Source organism: Rhipicephalus microplus, chromosome 3 (assembly GCF_043290135.1).
Source record: "Rhipicephalus microplus isolate Deutch F79 chromosome 3, USDA_Rmic, whole genome shotgun sequence".
In the NCBI taxonomy this organism is placed as follows: domain Eukaryota; kingdom Metazoa; phylum Arthropoda; class Arachnida; order Ixodida; family Ixodidae; genus Rhipicephalus; species Rhipicephalus microplus.
In genome coordinates, this window is record NC_134702.1 from 66,342,158 (window position 1) to 66,361,901 (window position 19,744).

General features: G+C 51.4%; 1 protein-coding gene across 1 annotated transcript in view; it reads right to left on the reverse strand.

The window, feature by feature from the left end:
- Nucleotides 1-923: 923 nt before the first annotated feature.
- Nucleotides 924-19,744, reverse strand: part of LOC119174302 (uncharacterized) — a 167,854-nt gene continuing 149,033 nt past the window's right edge. The window contains exon 5 of the mRNA XM_037425156.2: nucleotides 924-6,804. Within this exon, the coding sequence (XP_037281053.2) occupies nucleotides 1,292-6,804 (5,513 nt within the window). The 3' untranslated portion in view covers nucleotides 924-1,291. The remainder of the gene's footprint in view (nucleotides 6,805-19,744) is intronic.

Consider the following 19,744-nt stretch of genomic DNA (forward strand, 5'->3'; position numbering starts at 1 on the left):
TAGACTACTCCGAGGTGCACGAGAGAGATCGAAGTTAGGCTTCACGTCGTTTTTAGTAGAATGTAAGATAGGTGTGTGCATAATATGGTAAACGTAAAAAACAACAACAACAACAAATAAAGTAAGAAAATGACGAAGATCTCTCCTAAGGTTCCTTGAGGATACAGTCGAAAAGACTCTACGTTTACTCCTGAGGTTGGGAATCGCTAAGACATACACACACCGCACGCGATCGGGTGCGAAATAATGAATAACGACTCATGAATAAAATTTGGATTGGACGTAACGACGAGAGAAGAAAAAAAAAGATTCGTGTAGAATAATAAGTTTATCTTGCCGCAGTGGGAATATTTCACAAGGTCGAAGAAGAGAAAACAAGAATAATATCACAGAAAACAAGAATATTTGGAGAGGGACTACAAAGAGATTACAGAGCGTAACAGTCCAAGAGGAGCTCTCAAAGCGTACCACGCTTGAACGCCCTAAAATCATTGCTGTAGACGGGACCTAAGCTATTAGAGATGTGTTGAAACCTATGGGATTAGTTGTTGCTGTTGCACAATGCCGAAGTTGCGGAACGCGTAACCTCTAAGTAGACTCTGCTTATTGGAAGGAAACTAGGAGACGCTACTGGAATTCAAACATTCTTTTAAGGCAGGAAGAAAGGTATCCAGTAGGTAAATTAGCGTTCATAACTAAAAAGAAAATGAACAGGAACGAAGAGATGAATCAATCAGATCGAAACCACTTCGCGTGAGACCGCACGTTGAGATAAAAGCGCCTAAGTGCACTATGCCTATATCGCGCGCTCGCGGTCATCCAGGTTCAATTTTCTACTCGTACATTATGAAACAACTCAAGAACATATAATGTAATCAGTTTGTTACTAAAAGAGTAAGCCAAACAATGACAATTTCCAGTCGTTGAGCAGAAGTGAACCTTTTTTTCTTCAGCACGACAAAGCAGTCTCTCGGTCCATAGGGCACATCACTAACACGACGCCGAACACGTTCAGAGATCTAGCGCTTCGAAAGCTCGCGGCCGAAAGAGGGCAAAGGACCTCTCGTGTTCCTGCCCGACGATTGAAAACCGTCACCGCGAAAACGCACATAGGTCTGAACAGTGTAAGAAAGGAAACGGACAAAAAAAAAAAATGCTTGATTGGACAGATACTCTACCGCTACCAAATAGCAGTAGGGCAGAGGGCCTGCGGTGCTGCCCTCCAGCAGAAAGCTGGACGTAACAGCGAATACTTTGGATGTAAGTGTGTAAAAAAGACGGCTACTAATGTTCAGAACTCCAGTCGGTATGCGGCGCAGGACGACTCGTGGTCCTGAAGGTTGATGGTGCATCGCGAAGCCGAGGGAGCCACGTCAATGTGGTGCTCTTCGAGGGCCTTCTGATTGTGTGCAATCCAATAGCAAAGCGCATCAGTCTCGTAGGTTGGAATGACGGTGACCGGGACGTCCGGCTCTCCCCAGCCGCGCTTGGCCTCTAGCAGGGCGTCGAGAACCTGCTGGCTAGGATTTGTACCACTGAGCACGTAATAGCGAGCTCGCACGCGGCTGAAGAACTCGACGTCGCAATAGCCCGGGTCGCCGTGGTGGGGAACGTAGGTCAGGTCGACGTACACGACATCGGAAGCGCCGCGAGATGCCACTGCCGCTCCAGATTTCTTGGTCTTAGATGACTTGGACGAAGGATCAGGCGGAACGGGAAGGCCAAGCGGTTTACCCCAGTCCCGAATGTCGAAAGGCGCAGCAGCGTCACCATCGTGCCGACCGTTTGCCTGCCGCTCGGATGAAGTAGCCTGTAGCTCTCTGACGGTATCCTGGGTTGCTTCAGTTCGACTTAAAGCCTCTGCATCGATCCGCTGCTGCTCGTGATGTGTCGATGCCACGGATGCCTTCAGAGAGCTTCGCTGGTCGGCGTCGCCAGCTGTCCCGAGGCCATGTTCCGGGTGATGGTGCGCCGCGGAGCAGATGGCATCGTCGCCAGTAGAGGCCAGCGACGACGTGATGCCAGCCGACGTCAACCCTTCCCGGGTGAGTACTTCGTGCTGGAACATGGACGACTGCGAGATGACGTGCGACGCTTCGCCGTGGCCGCCTTCCAGCACCCACTCTTCCCGCACGACGGTGGTGGGCTCTTCAACGTAGCTGACGACCCGACGCGTCTCACTCTCGCCCGATAGTGTGGACGTGGGCATCGTCTCCTCGACGACCACCAATCGCTGGACGGAAGCGGTGGTGCCGATGGGTTCCCCGTTGTGCCTGGCCCGGTTGTCATGCACAGCGGAGTGTGGACTCGGCGGTTCCGACGGCGTGTTTCCGGCCGACAATTCGACGAGTTCAGGGTAGTCCGGTTGCAGGGTCTTGCCAAACACAGGTTCCTCCACTAAGGGGCTAGCGTCGCTTAGCGAACTCTGCTCCTGGGCGCCCTCTTCATCTTCCTCGTACAGCGGCTGCTCCTCTAACATCTCCTTAGCCGCCTGCTTTGTCTGAGCTGCCATGAACTCCAAGATTGTCTTCGGGTCGCTACCTTCAGGAGGAAGACACGTTTCCTCGGTGGACGACGCCATCGGGAAGCGTATTTCGGCGCTGCTGCTCGGGTGATACACAATTTGCCGAGTCTCTGTCACGTGCGTGACATGTCCGTTCCTTCTCTCCGACAACTCCGAAGGACGGGTCAACTCAAGCGGACGTTGGGATGATGAGTCAGCCGACCGATGGACAACCGTCCAACCATTTGGAGATTGTGACACTGCAGCGGCCGCCATTTCAGTTATGCGAGCTACTTCGTCCATGGCGATACTGTGAATAGATGAATCTGGATCATGCAATGTTTGTGTGCCATCCGTATGACGAATAAACGTTTCAGGATCCCCATGATCCGACGAAACTGTGTAGACGTAGCTCCTGGACGATGTTTCAGTAACGTGATCACCATCATCACGCCCATCTTCCTCACGAGCGTGCCTTTGTGCAGCAGAGCGCAGAATCTCAAATGGAAGACCATCTTCGCCTTGACGAGAAGGCAGGGTACCAGAAGCCATAAGTGTATCATCTTTGTTATCATCGTCAGCAGACGTGTAGGTCCTATAGACGTAAGTAACGGTTGTATGTCGAGAGTCATCCTCTGTTTCGCCTTGAGATGGTTCCGAAAAAGTTGATGTGGTCCAGGTGCCTGGGGGACCATCGTTTTGGTAAACAACTCGTCGAGAGGTGACGGTCGTAATTACTTCGCGCTGTACAGGTATCTGGCCGGTTCGGTGTAACACAGGCGAAGTAGGCGTACCTCGATCCATGCTCTCAACATTGGTGTTCGAGCATGGTGTCTCCTCTATAAGCTCAGGTAGCTCTTCGTAAATAGAAGCTGTCATTTCTGGCGGCATGATTTCGACGCGGGAACCTTGTGCCGGCGGCCACCTTGATTCTGGAGCATCAATGCAAAGCTCTTCAGCAGATTGCGGCATGCACACTAGCTCTGTGGCAAGTCCAGCCGCGAGGCCAGCTACAAGACCGACGCTAAGTGGTGAGTCTGACGTGCCGTTCAAGTGAAGCTCGTCAAAGCTTTTACTGGTCGTTCGTTCAGGAGTCGGTATACCTTCTAGCGAAGCTCTAACTGTTTCGGACGAAGGGCTAGCACGTTGCTTCTCGTCTGTGAAGTGGTCGCTGTCACTGAGTCGCCGCTCAATGTATGCTTGCATGGTGACGCCATCGTCATCTACTGCGTAGTCAGATTTCTTCTCTATAACGTGATGAATAGCTTCCTCTTCTGCGCGCTTTATCTCGGAGCACAGTTCTTCAGACTCAACCATACACACCAACTCGACAGAAAGGCCCGACGCGAGCCCGGCAGCCACGGCTGCTGGTTCATCTTGCCTTGCTGCTTCCTCTGGAGAAGCCTGAGGAGGTGATACCCGCTCTTGTGAGTCGATACATTTGGTGATATGAGTGATGTCTTTCGGCAAATCTACAGACGACTGTGCTATACACACAAGCTCTGTTGGAAGTCCCGAGGAAAGCGCGGATGCCAGTGTGACATCACCTTCAGTTTTGTCATCTTTTGATTCAGCGACCTTATGGCCGTCTTTCTGATGCGAGGAACTAGAAGTCGAGACTATGGATTGCTTCACAGACGCGCGTGATGACTCGTCCTCTTCATCTGTTGCCATGGCTTCGAGAAATTCAGCTTCAAGAAATTTCTCTAGGCGAACTTTTCTTTCAAACACTTCTTTTGACAGGCTTTGATCGGCATCTGATGACGAGATGAGGGCTGAGGCGTCAGTAGGGTCAGCTAGCGGTTCTATTGAAGAATCTTCTCCTAGCTGAAACCTCAGCGCCTTGACAGGTGTAACCTCTCCAGAGACCTTGCGCCCGGGATGACTTTTATCATGTTCCGTCAAAGAAGTAGTTTCTTGTGTTTCCTTTTCAACTGCAGCTCCCGCTTTCCCATCGCTCCAGTGCGCTTGTTCTTTAAGTGTTTCCTTTTCATTTTCAGAAATAATTCTTTCACTCAAGTCAAGCTCGCAATGTTTTTCGGAAGGCTTCGTCGACGTGTCGAAAATGACCTGCTCTGTTGTACCACGAACATCCTTGCCCGTCTGGTCCAAGACATTTTCCATAGAAGGAGAATCTATAACGCAGAGCTCTGTTTTCAAGGCAGCAAAGAGGCCCGAAGCTATGCCATGCCAGTGAGCTACATCGGGGACTGATTGCTTGTCTTCGGTCATAATAATTTTGGCTGCAGGTGAGGTGTAACCCTCTGATGTCCTTGTCGCGTTTTCATCACCAAGCGGGGCTGGTACAGTGCTAACCTTCTCACACAAAAGGGCAGTGTAAGTTGAAGGCTCTTGCTCCATCTTTCCGATTTCAGTGGGCCTCTCTGGCTTCACAGGAGGTAATTCGTGGACGCTGGAGGCTGATTCGATTTGGTCTAAACTGACGTGTGGTGATATTGATTCTTGGTGATCACGGGTGCTGGAAGGCTCTACTGTGGAGTCACTGTACAAACTTCCCGACCTTGAAGAATCGTCAGGGTATTCTCTTGCTGTGCTGGAAAAGCTCTCTCTGCTATCTTCTTTCTGGTAGGGTTTCTCCAGTTCTGTGTAACTTCGTTCTTCTGATGTCACACTGCATGCGGAGTCAACACTAAACCTAGCAGTAGGTGAAGTTTCGAGGTGTTTACTGTATTCACGCATTAAATCACTCTCTTTGGACGAAGTAAGGGACCTACGACTAGAACCTGCGTCATCACTAGAAGAAGTCGTTTCACTCTCGATGGAAGGCCTCTTCAACTGAATGCTGCTTGTCTCACCAAGCCGCGCGTCTCTGTCCCCTGATATTTCTGTTTTACCTAGTTCAAGTGGTGATAAGGGTGTCTGCACTATACCACGCTGACTAACGGGGGAAGTGAAGTCTGGTGCATGGCGTGGAGGCAATAGAGGTACCCCTGAATCTTCTTCCTTGTTTTTATCGTCGATAGCGATATCGTCACTAGGCTGATAAGGTTCTTCTGATGGTGTTCGGTCATGTGCAACACACAAGTTCTCAGTCTTTTCAGAGGAAGAAAAGCTTCCTGGGTGACCTCCAGATGGCGATTCTCGAGAATAGTGGTGATCTGCCCCTCGTGGTACTACGCAATCAGCGCTGCCTTTCGCGAAATACTCAATCTGTTGATCTTTCACAGGATGAATATCCTGTGGTAGTGAGCAGAGCTCTGAATGTGGGATGTATGTTGGCACCCCTACACCACCACTAGAGATATGCGTGTGAGAAGGAGCGATAGCCTTGCGTGTACTGTCCTCGTCTTCGCTGGATATGTCGGCTTCTGAGGACCCCTGTGTAGATATGGGGTGCTTGGAGTCTGACGTGGTGCGAGCTCTTTTAAATGCACGAGGGTGCTCGACGGCAATCCTTTTGACAGGGGACTGAGGCGGGCTTTCAGGACTGGAGGGACGAGACCTGCATTTTTCGCCTTCGTGACCTTCTTCGGTCTTTGAATAATCGTGGGAAGAGACATCAGGTGCTTCTATTGTAAAGCCTTTGGCCTCGACCGCGAACTCAATATCAGAAACGGAAGTAATTGAGCTGTCATAATCAATAGACACTCTCTGCTGCATGTGCGCCAGCTCTGGTGCATCAAGAGATGTTGGGCACATCGCTTTCGGATCCTTCATCGGCTGATCCAAAATTTCCGACGATCGAGCATCTTGAGAATCGCGATGGTGTATCCACGGTGCTTCCGGCACATAGGGTTCGTGCTCTGGATGGACCAGTGACGGTGAACTTCTAGAAGTTGTTTCTTTCCCATCTGCTTCAACGTATGGTGCTTCTTCACGTGCTTTTGTTCCTTCTGGTACAGAAGAAAGACGTGAGTCGCAAACAACGCCTTTTACGATTGCATCCTTGAGGTCAGTTGTACTTCCAGGTTCTTCCGTGTCCCTGATAGTTCGCACATCTGGGTGACTTGCACTTTCTTTCAGTGCGACAGGCGAAGAACCTGATCCTTTGGCAGAACTTGTATCAAAAGCCGACTGTAAGCCAGGCACTCTCTCCTCAGAAAGCTTTAAGAGGGTGTCGTCTGCCAGGGACGACTGTGAAATATGTGATACAGGAACGACAGTCTCATATTCCCCTGTTTTCGAGTCCTTTAGTGTTACCGATACACTTCCTTGAAGCAGCGATGTTTCTGGCCTTATCTCTTCCGAAACTTCAATGGGTGATGATGGACTCTCTGGCTTGTGTACTGCAGTCGACAGCTCACTGGGGACATGAACACTCTTTTCTTCCTCTGGCGCACCTGAACAAGGACAAGAAGAAACAGTGCAATTGATAAGCACGTTAAGCAAGGTGAAAACTACCATCATCCTGTTTATATTTTTGGCAAATACCCAAAAGCGTGTTAGTCGGCTCGCAAAAATTAATCAGCAGATCTTTACCAGTGACGCGGAAACATACCGCAGCCTTTCTAGTAAGACATTACCTCAACATTTCAGCCCCTTGGGCAGACTGTAAAGATCGCAGTGATTTAAGACGTATGCTCTGGAAGTGCTTCGGAGGGAAATAATTAACAATTCTTTGAAGAAAAATTTTATTGTAATGATAAAAAGCTCGGTTTTACTACAACTCAAAGCTGCCCAGAAGGCTCACTATACGGCGGTGAGGCTATGCCTCTCCACTTGTATGTGGAAGCGGCCCGTGATCCACCTCTTACGAAATGGCGGTGGAATCCCTTCAGGACTTCAATAAAGCTCTTTTATATATCTGTCTATCTATGACATAAAGCAGATAAATTTTTGAGCTAAACTTTCAAACAAAATTTATGCCACTTATTCGTAGGTAAAGCTAAATCAGTGCCTATCTATTGATATGTGGGGTTTAACGTCCCAAAACCACCGCATGATTAAGAGAGACGCCGTAGTGGAGGGCTCCGGAAAGTTCGACCACCTGGGGTTCTTTGACGTGCACCCACATCTGAGCACACGGGCCTACGGCGTTTTTGCCCCTATCGAAAATGCAGCTGTCGCAGCCGGGATTCGATCCTGCGATCTGCGGTTCAGCAGCCGAGTGTCTTAGCCACTACACCACCGCGGCGGAGCCAGTGCCAATTTATTTATTCATTTATTTTTTATTTTTATAGATACTGAATTTTTACATGATCTTGGCAGCGTCGTACAAACGTTGGTGCATAAAAAGGAAAAAAAAACAGCATACGGAAAAACAGTGAGTCACTTCACACACAGGAACAAAAAGGCAAGCGACGTCATTCCGACAGTTTTCAAATGAACAGATTATAAAAAAAAGAATACGAAAAATCTCAGCCAGACAAAAAAAAAAAAAGAAAGCTCCCTCCTGTATGTATGAGTGAGTCAGAGAAACAACCTTATTAGGCCCACAATACACGCGAGCATATGAATGCCTCTTGGCCAGGCCCACTTGGAGACCACCAAGCTAAACTTGACGGCCGGTGTTTGAAAGGTCTGGGGGGGGGGGGGGGAAGTGGTTCTTAAAATTGGAAAAGAAAAGAAAAGTGAACCCCGCAACTGTCTGCAGCTAAGTGCGACACCTCAGCAGTGGTTCACATGGGAAGGGGAATGGGGGATAATAGACTTGAGCGAAGAGAGGAAAGAGAAAGGAGAGAGCGAGCAAAGGAAGGGGGGGACGCACAGATCGTCTACCGAAATCACGGGGCGCGAATTCTCTAAATTCGCTCACGCAGTCCGCTTCCGTCTACAAAGTCGAGCAGCGCTGAAAGGGCACGCTTGATATGCGCGCGGCCACTGTTCGGGAACAAGAGGTGCTCAGTTGTTGTCCGAGGCAGGCCGAGAGCTCCGTACGTTGCGAGCATCACCTGTCTGCTCGCGTCACCAGCCGGGCAATGAAGCAAAAGGTGGTCCAGAGTCTCCAGGTCGCCGCAGTCCATGCAGTATGGACTGCCACGCCCGGAGTGCCGATGTTTTCGCTCGGCGGTGTAGTTGTCTCCGGTGCGGAGACGGAGAAGGAAACCGCGGTCTCGTCTTGGGAGTCCCTTGAGAGGGAGCCGCCGCGGCGGCTTTCCAGCTGCTACGCGAGGGTCGGGATGACGCTCGCGCACGTAGCGGGCGGTGAGGAGACGGCCGGCATCCGCGGAGCACACGAAGTTGGTGACGCCGGTGTCGGGGTCGTGCGCATCCCTCGCGGCACAGTCGGCCGCCTCGTTGCCGGGTATTCCGATGTGCGAAGGCACCCAGTGCAGCGAAAGGTCGCACCCCGTTTGCTGCACGGCGTGCAGCTTCCGGGCAACTCTCTGCGCAAGGAGGCTGCCGTCTTCCTCGCGCGAGATCGCGGCCAAGGCCGCCCGGGAGTCGCAGATGATGGCTGCAGCGCTCATGGGTGCCCGCTCACTGAGGAAATCGGCTGCCAAATTTATAGCGACGAGTTCCGCCACAGTGGAGGAGGCGAGGGAGGGGAGGCGGCACTTGAGAACCGCGCCGACTGATGGCACAACGCAGGCGGCGGCCGCGGAGCCGTCGCGAAGCACTGACCCGTCGACGTAAACAAGCAGCCGGCCGTTCAGCTGTTCGTGAAGGAGGGCGGAGCACTCCTGCTGCATCGCTGCCAGCGGGGTGCGCGCCTTCGCTTTGATGCCGCCAATGGTCTTGGTGATCACCAGAGGGGTGTGGCGGTAGGGTGGGATAGCCAGCCAGCTGGGGTACTGCATGTCTGGCACAACCGTCAAGAGCTCACTCGCCCGCTGCCCCATAAATGAGTGAGGTAGAGCATATAGCCTGTTCACAAGGAGCTGCCCCTGCCTTGTGGTTTTCAGCCGCAGTACATGATTTAGTGTCCGCTGGGTCACCCGCAGGGAGATGGGAGTTTCCCCCGCTTCGGCGAGCGTGGGGCCCACCTGGGAGGTTTGGGGAAGTCCGTAGTACTCCCGCACGGCGTTGCGATGGTCCGTGTCCAAGGCAGCTAGCTGGCAAGCACTCAACGAAGCCACTGCTGCAGTGTAGATCACGCGTGCCGATGCGACTGCGTTGTAGACTCGCAGGGCAAGGGCAGGGGTGCAGCCGTGCCCTCGCGCGAGGAGACTGCGTGCGGCGCCGAGTACCTTGCGGTTGCTCGTCCGCAGATCGTTGACGGCCGGTCGCCAGCTGAGCCGGTGGTCTATGGTCACCCCCAAGTAGCGCACCTTCGTGCTCCACTCGATGGGGAGGCCCCGGAGTGAGAGCCGAGGCGTGGAGCGGCGTGTCGACGCTCGCGGGTGGACGAGCAGTGCCTCCGTCTTGGAGGCGGCGAGCGCCAGTCCAACCCCGTTCAGGAATGCGTCAACCGCGTCGATGGCCACCTGGAGGGACTCGAGAAGGGCTGCCCGGTGGCGACCGGGGCCGCAGGCAAACAGCGCAATGTCATCGGCGTAAATCGCCACATGCACTTCACACGCCGTGTTGCACGGGATGTAGTCGGGCAGCTTGGCAAGAGCCAGATTGAACAGAAAAGGGCTCAGTATGCTGCCCTGGGGTACGCCTGCGGTGACGGAGTGGGGACCGCTGATTGTGGAGCCAACACGAACGCGAAGAGTGCGGTCGCCCAAGAAGCTCTCCAGGTAGTCAAACATCCGCCCGCACACACCGAGGTCACGAAGTGCGTCCAAAATCGATGCGTGGGGCAAACAGTCAAACGCACTTCTCACGTCGAGCAGCACGAGGATGCCGTAATCGCCGCGGTACTTGGCCTCCTCGAGGGTGGCGATCACGTCGGCCAGTGAGTCGAACGTACAGCGCCTTGGGCGAAATCCGCTCTGTTCGGGAGGGAATGCGTTGGTTGCGGTGGCAATCCAGCGAAGGCGTCGCAATGCCATGGCTTCCATGACTTTCCCTGCGGCCGAGGTAAGTGACACTGGCCGGTAGGATGAAAGCTCCGTGGCCGGCTTCCGTGGCTTCAGGATGGGCACCACGAGCGCCTCTTTCCAGCCAGGAGGCACCTGACTTGTGCGCCACACTTCGTTGTAGGCCTCCAGCAACCGGGGCCGCGTGGAGGGGTCAATGTTGCGGAGCACCTGGTAGGTGAGGCCGTCCACTCCCGGGGCAGACCGCTTCGTGCGGTTGTTGAGCACTGCGGTCAGCTCGCTGAGAGTAAACTCCTCCGTGCACAATGCGCGGATCTCTAGCAGAATGCCCTCGGTGGGAAAGTACCGCTCGGGAGCGAAGAGCTCAGGCCTGTTGAGTGCAGGCACAGGTGGTAGTCCCTGTGGAGGCTGTGGGCAAGCAGGAGGGGCAAACTTGTCTGCCAGCAGCTCAGCCAATTCCTGCGTGGCGATCTTCATTGCAACAGCAACACAGAGAACCGGGCAGCGAGGCTCTCTGGTGCGAAGAACGGCAGCGAAAATGCGCCAGGCTTGGGCGTGGTTCTGAGGGTCATCTAGTGACGAGCAGAGGCTCCCCCAGCTCTGGTTGCGACGGCGTCTGGCGTGCCTGCGGCACACCGCGTCAATACAGTTATAGGCACGCCAATGTTCCGCCTTCTGCGAGCGCACCGCCACAATCTGCGCCCTGCGACGCGCGGCGCGAAGGTTGAGGAGGCTGATGTCTGGTGCGGGGGTGCCCGCAGGCACGGTGCAGTGGGTGGTAGCTGCGTCGTGACACTCGGCCAGCGCGGTGAAGAAGTCTGCAGAGACTGGCACTCTAGCACACAGTTCTCTGAAGCGAGTCCACTTCACAACACTGTAGGTCCGAGTGTACCTGATGTAAGCTGAGGGGTGTGTGACCACGATGGGGTAGTGGTCGGAGCCCTGAGAGTCCGGTGCACGTTGCCACTCGTATTTACACGTACCACCCACGAGAGTCAGGTCGATGGCACTGTCGGACACACCACGGCGCGCGAGAGTACAGCTACCCGTGTTTATAACGAGCAGTCCGGCCTTTTGCACGGCATCGAGAAGGTCGCGCCCACGGTGGTTCGTCACGCCACTGCCCCACGAGGTGTGGTGAGAGTTAAAGTCGCCACCGATGACCGCGTCGCGATTTAGGCGGTCTGCGAGGCGGCACACGAATTGGGTGTCCCAGCGTGCCGAGTAGTTCGATGTGCGCACGTACACGCTAGCGACACTGGTGTCCGTGCTCCCGATGCGCACAGTCAGGGCGACGGCCTCGAGGGTGTCACAGAGAATGTCCTCGATGTCCACTGCAGCGTGAGGGAGGTCGGCGCGCACATAAACCGAAGCCCGCGACGTGCCGGGAGGATGCGAGGGAGTGCTGCACCGGACTGCGCTACACTCTTCAAGTTCGCACTGCGTGGTGCTGTGATAGCCGACAAAACCAGGTAGGTTGAGTGTTCCGACGCGAGCGTAGGTTTCCTGCAGCAGCAAGACGTCGTACTCGCGTCGGAGGAGTTGGGTAGACAGCTCGGCGTGACGGCAGCGGAGGGAACGAACGTTCCATTGAAGAATCCGCGGCCGAAACACCTTGCCGCTAGCCATGTTGATTGAGGGCAGCGTGGGCGGCCAGGGCCGCGTTGCACAGCTCGAACACAGGGCCGGATTGCGGTATTGTCCCGATGAGGGCCTGCACGGCAGCGGCCAGGGCACTAATCACCATGTCCTTTTGCACCTCGCAGTCGGGGGCCGAGGGTTCGGCGGCCGGGGGCGAAACAACCGCGCTGTACGTCCGGCCCGGTTGCACTACCGAGGAAATACCAGTGCACGGTGCTCGAGCAGGCACGGCTTTTCCCTCGCTCTTAAGGTTCCTCTCGGCCTCACGACGAGAGAGGGGCGGGTCCGCAGAGGCCATGATTTCTAGCACCTTCCTCTCGTGTTGCCAGCGAGGGCATCGGGGCTCGGTGGCGGGATGTGGGCCGCCGCAGTGTAGGCACTTGGGGCCGGGTGCAACGCAGTCGGCGCGGGCGTGGTCGCCGCCACAGCGCGAACAGCGTGGGGAGCTGGTGCACGTCGCATGAGTGTGTCCGAAAGCGCCACAGCCAGCGCACTGGAGAGGGCGGCGACGACGACAACGTACAGGGCGGGTCTGCTTAAATAACGCCACCTCAGGTGGCGGTGCGTTACCCACAAATCGGAGAAGGACATTGCGTCCGGTACGGGCACAAGAGAGGATGGGAGCAGAGCTCTCTATGTTGTTTTTGAGGACCTCCTCGTCAAAAGCCGCGTCAACGCCGTGAAGTACGCCGGTACAGGTTCCTTTGTTGGCGGTCTTGGCGTTGACAGCCACATTCCCGATGCTTTCCACTGCCAGGAGAGCGGAGGTGTCAGCTCCGGGTGTGGTGTCAACCGCAACAACGTTGCCGCTGAAGTTAATGCGCACACGCTTCGTGCCGGGCACCTTCGAGAGCTGTGCTGCAATTGCGTCGCGGCTGAGGGAGAGGAAGTTGTTCTTCCTGCCCTTGGGGCGGTAGAGGATGGTGGCAGAGGTGCGGCGGGGCTCATTCGCGACCAGGTGTTCGATAATATCGAGTTGGTGCTGGCGGCGACCTGGTTTCTGGCGGGGCCCCTTTCCCTTGCTTGGGGAAGCTGCACTGGCTGGCTGCCTACTGGAAGGGGCATTTGTAGCTGTTGATGCCTGGCACGGAAATCCGTTTTTCTGCTGATGCTTGCGTCGGGCCTCTTCATAATCTGCTTCGGTAGAGGCGTCCACCGTCAGTGGGCGCATGGGGCCGAAAGCAGAAGGAGGGTGTGGCGCGGTGCTAGCGGCAGAGTTCGGAGGAGCTGCGGCCGTAGCAGACGACGCGCCCGTGCTCTCCTTTGAGCGGGAGAGTGGAGGAGAGTGCTGTTGTTGTGGCGAGGAGGTGGGAGGTAAACAAACCACCCCATCAGACACCGGAGAGGCCGCTCTCTCTGGAGGACGGGTCGGACGGGTTGCGTGACCGGAAGAAGGTGGGGAAGGCTCGAGGAGGGTGGGATTTCCTGTGGCGGTCTGGGAGGCTCCCGCTTGCGCAAGAGACTCCAATGTTGCCTCGGTTGCCCTTCCAGTAGAGGTCATGCGCGTTCCTTCGCCTGGAAAAAGGGGAGAGACAGCACTACGTGCACACCCCTCTCCGAACAGGTCTTCTTGACGCCCGGCGCGGCAGGCTTGCCCAGCCAGCAGGCAAGGGCAGAAAGTGGTTGCCGGCGGCGCAGAGTGAGCGCGCGCTCGCTTGGGGGGAGCTGCAAACGACGCCTGTTGTGTTGCTCGTTGGCGGCCTGGTCCGTCAGCGCAGATTCCGGTTCTGAAAAGGGCCAGACCCTTTGGGGAGGGCGACAGGGACGGAGAGGAGGACGGAGGCGTGTTGTGCTCCCAAGAGGAGGATGATGTGGGCGAGGAGGAATTGGTGCTGGCCTGTTCCTCGCTGTCTGCCGGTGTTGATGCGACCGATTCTTGGTAGTCCTGCAGCTCAGCCTTGCTTCCCTCTTGTAGTGTGGGTACAAGATGGAGTTGGGAAGGCTGTGGTACTAAGGAAATGGCGGCGGCGGCCTCCTCGGCTGCGGCCGTTAGCTTCGCGCTTTTCGTGGTGGCGGCCTTGATTGTTGGTGCCTGACGCCGGCGTGGTGGCAACAGTTTCCCGATCCTTCGTACATGGGGCCGAGAAGTTGGGGTGCTGGTAGATGAGTGCTTTTGAAGACGATTGGCAGCAGCCTTCAGTTTACGAGCCCGGGTAATCATCGGGGCCGCAGGCGATTGTTTGGGTGAGCTGGGGCGGCTCGTTGCGGTAGCATGCAGGCTCGCGCAGAGGGTGATCTCGTCAGGAGCGTCCTTAGAAGGGGTGCCCGTCATTACTGGTAGAGGCGATGGGCCGTACTAGGCGAGGTCATTACAGATTAAAAAAAAAGAACTAAGGGGAGATGAGAGGGCTCTACATTTCCTCAATATCTTGATAGCCCTGAACAGGGCTTGAGACAAGAAATGGCTCAATAGGACAAGGGAGGGAAGAAAAAATTAAAACGGCGCACGGGTGTGCGCAAAAGCTATCAAAATAAAAAACTGGGGGAGAAAAAAAAAATGGAAGCATGGAAGCGCCCGTAAGGTACGGCGCCTCACTAGAGGCTCGCGTGCTCCTCCAGGAAAACCGGTCGGGGACCGACCGAAAAACACGTCTGCTCTCTTCGGCGGTCGAGACGAGGGCTGAAAGGTCTGGCCATTTTCGCAAGTCCCCAGTTGGACAATCATTGAGCATGCTTCGAAGGCGCGGCTTTCGCTCAAGAAGGATCGTTCTCTTCTGTGGTCATCGACTGCGATTCCGAAGTCGTTAGCTATTGATAGTGTGACTCAAATTTCAATAGTGAATGCTATGTCACGGTTTCATAAGACTGTTTGTTCCGATTCACCATCGTCATAGGAAAAAGAAAAAAAAAGAACTCTTGAAACAGTTGACACGTGCAGTTTGCAGCTAGTGAGTGTCTGTGCCTGGTATCGTAACCTGTTGAATATGTGAGAAGGTGATACGTGTTATGTTTTGTTACCATTCATTAGTCAAAACATAATTTTAGACGACACAAACTTCGGTTAATTATGGCACATACTCCGCTTTTGATATGAAGTTATTGATTGAGGTTTGGCCATACGTATAGTATAAATGAAACTAATAGTTTGTTTTTGTGAGCTTTCCAGTTTTGCAATATCGGTGATTAGTGAACTGAATGAGTCACGTATCCTTGTAGCATATTTTAAAAGTAGAGGGACGAGTGTTTTATATGCCAATAGACGTGTTGTTGGTGCGGATGATATTATATGCTCCTTGAAAAGAACAGTACTGTTTTTAATTAACGTACATTTGGCATTCCTTACACCAATAAGAAACCTTATTAAAATCGCCTTTGAAGCTAAGCTAGTCTCCTTCTCTTATTTCTTCATATAACACGCAGTCATCGGCGTAATGCCCGAGTTTTACGCAGAGGTTAGCGATGATATTAGTAACGTATAACAAACATTACACCATCTTCCACTTAAGAGAACAATGTGTAGATGCGAAGAAGCGGGCGCTAACGCTTACACTGGTGGCGGAGTTGACGCTGGCGCTTGCCGCAGCTAGAGTGTACCAGGTCTAGTACACTGTACCACGGCTTTGCACAAGAGAGAAAACTATGGGGCCTCGATGTGCGCGCGCGCCTCCGCTTCCAGGGTGGAGACACCTTTTGAAATACTCCTTGCCGCCTGGCGGCCATATTGGTTCAAAAGTGTCGGGTGGCGCACAGAGGCAAGCGTGGGAACGGTGCTGTTTAACACATTGCTCTTGACGCACTGAGATCCGTTCTTTTACCGCTATGACAGGCTGCTGTGTGCTACTGTGTACTAGTTCAAGCTCTAAAGGCCAGTGGATGTTTAGCTTACCTGGAAAAAGCGAGCGAAGAAAAATAGAAGGAAGCACAAGTGAAGCGCGACCACTGGCATCCGACCGACAGCACCAAGATATGCGAGGTTAGTTGTTGACTTGTCCAGCATGTGGTCGTGCATTTTTGAATCACTGTCAGAGAGCGTGCTGTTAAATAAATCCTTGCTTGTCTCGCTAGAGCTGCATCGCATGATGGCCGTGTGAAGGTGCTTTAACAAAAAGGATGTTAAGTTTTGCGTTATTTCATGCTGAGTGAATAGATGCTCCGGCTACCTTATCGATAAGCTTATAGATAAGTTTGATCAAGACCAGTTAATCATATCTTATGCTGAATAAGCGTATTCAAAACAATCAATAGTAAGCAATACAAATCAATATTGATTTAATCGCGTTGATATCAACTAACCCACGGGATTAAACCAAGCTATGCTCAGAAAAAGCCTGGTAAAGCTAGCACATCGCAGCCTAATGAGCTTGGACAAGCCAGTTTAGCACTTGTCGATACCAATATATACTCATAGATACCTGTCAAGTGCGATTAAGTAAGCTTACTGGAGCTTATGTTGAAACATGATAATCCGGTCCAAAGTGAGGTGACATAGCCATGAGGTAGATGAGACCTGACTTAGCGATGTTCTATCAGATTAAGCATGACTACGATCCGGGTTAAGCTAATCATGAACCAGTCAATTTTGGGTGAATTGAAAATGACAGAAAGAAGTTTACAATTAGAAGCTTGCTTCCTTTGTTGGACGCAACATTAATGAGATCTAACAGATAATAATGCCCAGGAATTTATAGGGGGTCTTCTTCGATGTAATTGTAGTGTAAATCTGAAAAAAAGAACTAGCCGTTTGGGTGACTGCGTATGATCACATTAAGCCAATCTGATTAAATTTGATTAAGCATAGTTAAGGTAATCCGAATATTCAACTATCAATTTTGAATAAGCTAAAATTTCCTAGCCAGTTGGATGACCGAGTATCGCCACAACAGGACAATTTAGATTAAGCTAATTCATATTAAGCTAATAATGAGCAAGTGAGTTTGAATTCAGTTGAGATTGCTAGCCTGTTAAATGTTGGAGCATTGTCACGTTAAAACTGTCCAGATTGAGCCAGATTAAGGTAATATCAACTAGCCTTTCGCGTGTGAACTAGTACACAATGGCACACAGCAGCCTGTCATAGCAGTGAAAAAACGAATCTTAATTCGTCGTCTTGAGCCAGTGTTTTATCTGTAAGTTTAAAATGCCTAGCCTTTTGGATGACTTAGTATGGCCACAATAAGAAATTATAAATTAGGCCAGAATCATATTGCTGGGATTAGGTCGGATTAAGCTATTCTGGAATAATGTCATTTCTAACCAGCCATTCTGAGTGAATTCAGTTTGTCTGATAAGTGGGATGATATAGTATGGCCACAGACCAGTGTGGATTAAGCCGGATTCGCCTAATTCGCTTTAAGCTAATCACAAGCAAATTTAGAATGAAATTTTCATGACTGTTGAATGCCTCAGGACGACCACGTTAAGTGAGCCTGGATTAAAGTGTAAGCTAATCCAAATGAAGCTAATCCTAAAGAAACCTATTTTGAGTAAGTTGGGATTGCCTACCCACTTGGATGACCGAGTATAACGAGAATAGGGCGATGTGGATTAAGCTAATCCACATCAATCTAATCACGAGAAAGTGAATTTGGAGTGAGTTGAGATTGTCTTGCCTGTTGGATGTGAGAGCATGGTCTTGTTCTGCCCGTCCGGATTAAAACAGAATAAGCTAATCCAATATGAGCACTTCTTAAGCCAGTCACTCATCGATAAGTTGAAACTGTCTAGCCATTTGGATGACTGAGTATGGCCACAGTAAGACAATAGAGATAAAGCTGGATTAAGCTCATCCGGGCTAATGTAATCCTGAACCAGCCATTTTAGGTAAATTCCTTTTTTAGGCTGTTATCATATATCCTGTCAGTTTTGGTATAGATAAAGTTAATAAAACCACCGTTAGAACATTATGATTGGGTCATGAGTGTCGTGGCACACATGGCATGAATGACATGATTTTCGTGTTATGACCTGTCATTCACGTTAGCCATACGCTCCTATTATGCCGCGTCAGTTTTGGTACACATCAATTTAATAACGCGGCCGTAAGAGCTCCATTACCGGGTCATGTATGTCATGGCCTATATGACATGCATGAAAATGTCTTCATGTTATGACAAGCCATGCATATTTTCTTCATGCTCTTATCATTCCATGTTATATTTTGTGTACCTGGTGATCAAATGGCCGTTGTAGATCCTTGACCTTGTGAAGTATGTCATGGCGTACATTAAAGGCATGTCTTGATTTTCATGTTTGAGCGGACATTTATGTTTTTCGCATGCTCTGGTCATGCCATGTAAATTAATCGGCCACGAAAGCACGAGAACCTACACAGCCTGTGAGATAGACAGACCAATAGATAAGCTCTAAATGCCTTTGTTTCGTCATCAAATCATTCGTGCGTAATAATTAGTGCCTAATCTATTTATTACAAACATTTAGCCCAAAGGGATAAACTAAGCAAAATTACCATGCATTTCACCGAAAGCGATCCCTCTCTGCATGCAAGGCTATGCCAGCGATCGCACACGTTTGAACCATATGGTGTACACAAAATCACTGTCTCCACATACATCGAGGCACCCAACAAAAATCGCTCGTAGAAGGCCATCTGTAAACCATTGGCTGATTTGAACATTGTGCACTTGGGGTCGCCGCAAGAGGCCGCGAGTTGTCCATGCGTGCGCGCGATCACACTACTGCAAAAGCTGCATATTCGAAGATAAAAAAAAAGTGCTCAAGGTGACGAGGCACACTTGACGTATTTTATTTGCTCATGCCATCCCTCCCTGCTTAGCCTCCAGCGCTTTCGTCGGGGCGAGAGAAAAAAGAATGCGATTGCAGCGTTCGACAAATATTTTTGACTCGGCTTGTACAGCACGAATTCTTAAAATTTTTGCAGCGTTGAATTCGTGAGGCAATAAGCTTTTTTAGTAAATCCAATCCATTGTTACTTGGAAAAGTGTTTCAGGGCCCCTTCAAAGAAATCCAATCCATGGTTACTTGAAAAAGTGTTTCAGGGCCCCTTCAAAGAACTATCACTGGGTGTTTCCAGATTTGAATGAACTCGAGGTCCCGCTCCCCATTCCTGACCCTATGCAGTGTACTCAAGGCGCAGGTTTTAAAACCAGAATCGTGATTTCGAAGATAGTTCGTCGAAAAAAATTCTGTTCGCCTAAACGTTATACAAACTTAGTCCGCAAGATAAACGGAGAATACGGACACTTCGTATGCAGTGAGTTTAATATTTGTTTTTTTTTTAAGATTTGAGCTTTAGCGGGTACTATTATATTTAAAAATCACCCTTATCACAGTAAAGGGTGTTTATAATTGTGCGTAAAACAGGTGTATTATTTAAGGTGCACTATAAAACAGATGAATTAACAATTTTAATTGCGCCAAATGAGGGTTCACGCTATTCACTGTGTCCTAGTACTAGCCTAGAACCAGCGAGGTTAAGGAAGTACTATCCAAAACTAGCTGAAACTATCAATCTTAGCCAGCACTAGAAGCCAATTAGCCACAACTGAAGCAGCGTGAGCCCACGTAAGTCAACGTTAGTCTTCATTCATTCAACACTAGCAAGCTGTAACAGTAGTACTAATCAGTGCTTGCAGTATGCGGTTGCTGCAAACACTGAGTGCAGTAGTCGGTGGTCATGGTGTGGTAGTTGGACAGTAATTGCGGTGTTCACCTTAGCGAACATCAACCAGTGCTAACCAGGGCTGGCAGCTTCTATACGTAATATTGTTGCCGTCTAACACACCGAGATGGTGCATCTGCTACCGGGGATTACGCTACGTGCATATTGCGAGGCTCCTGAAGCATATACGAG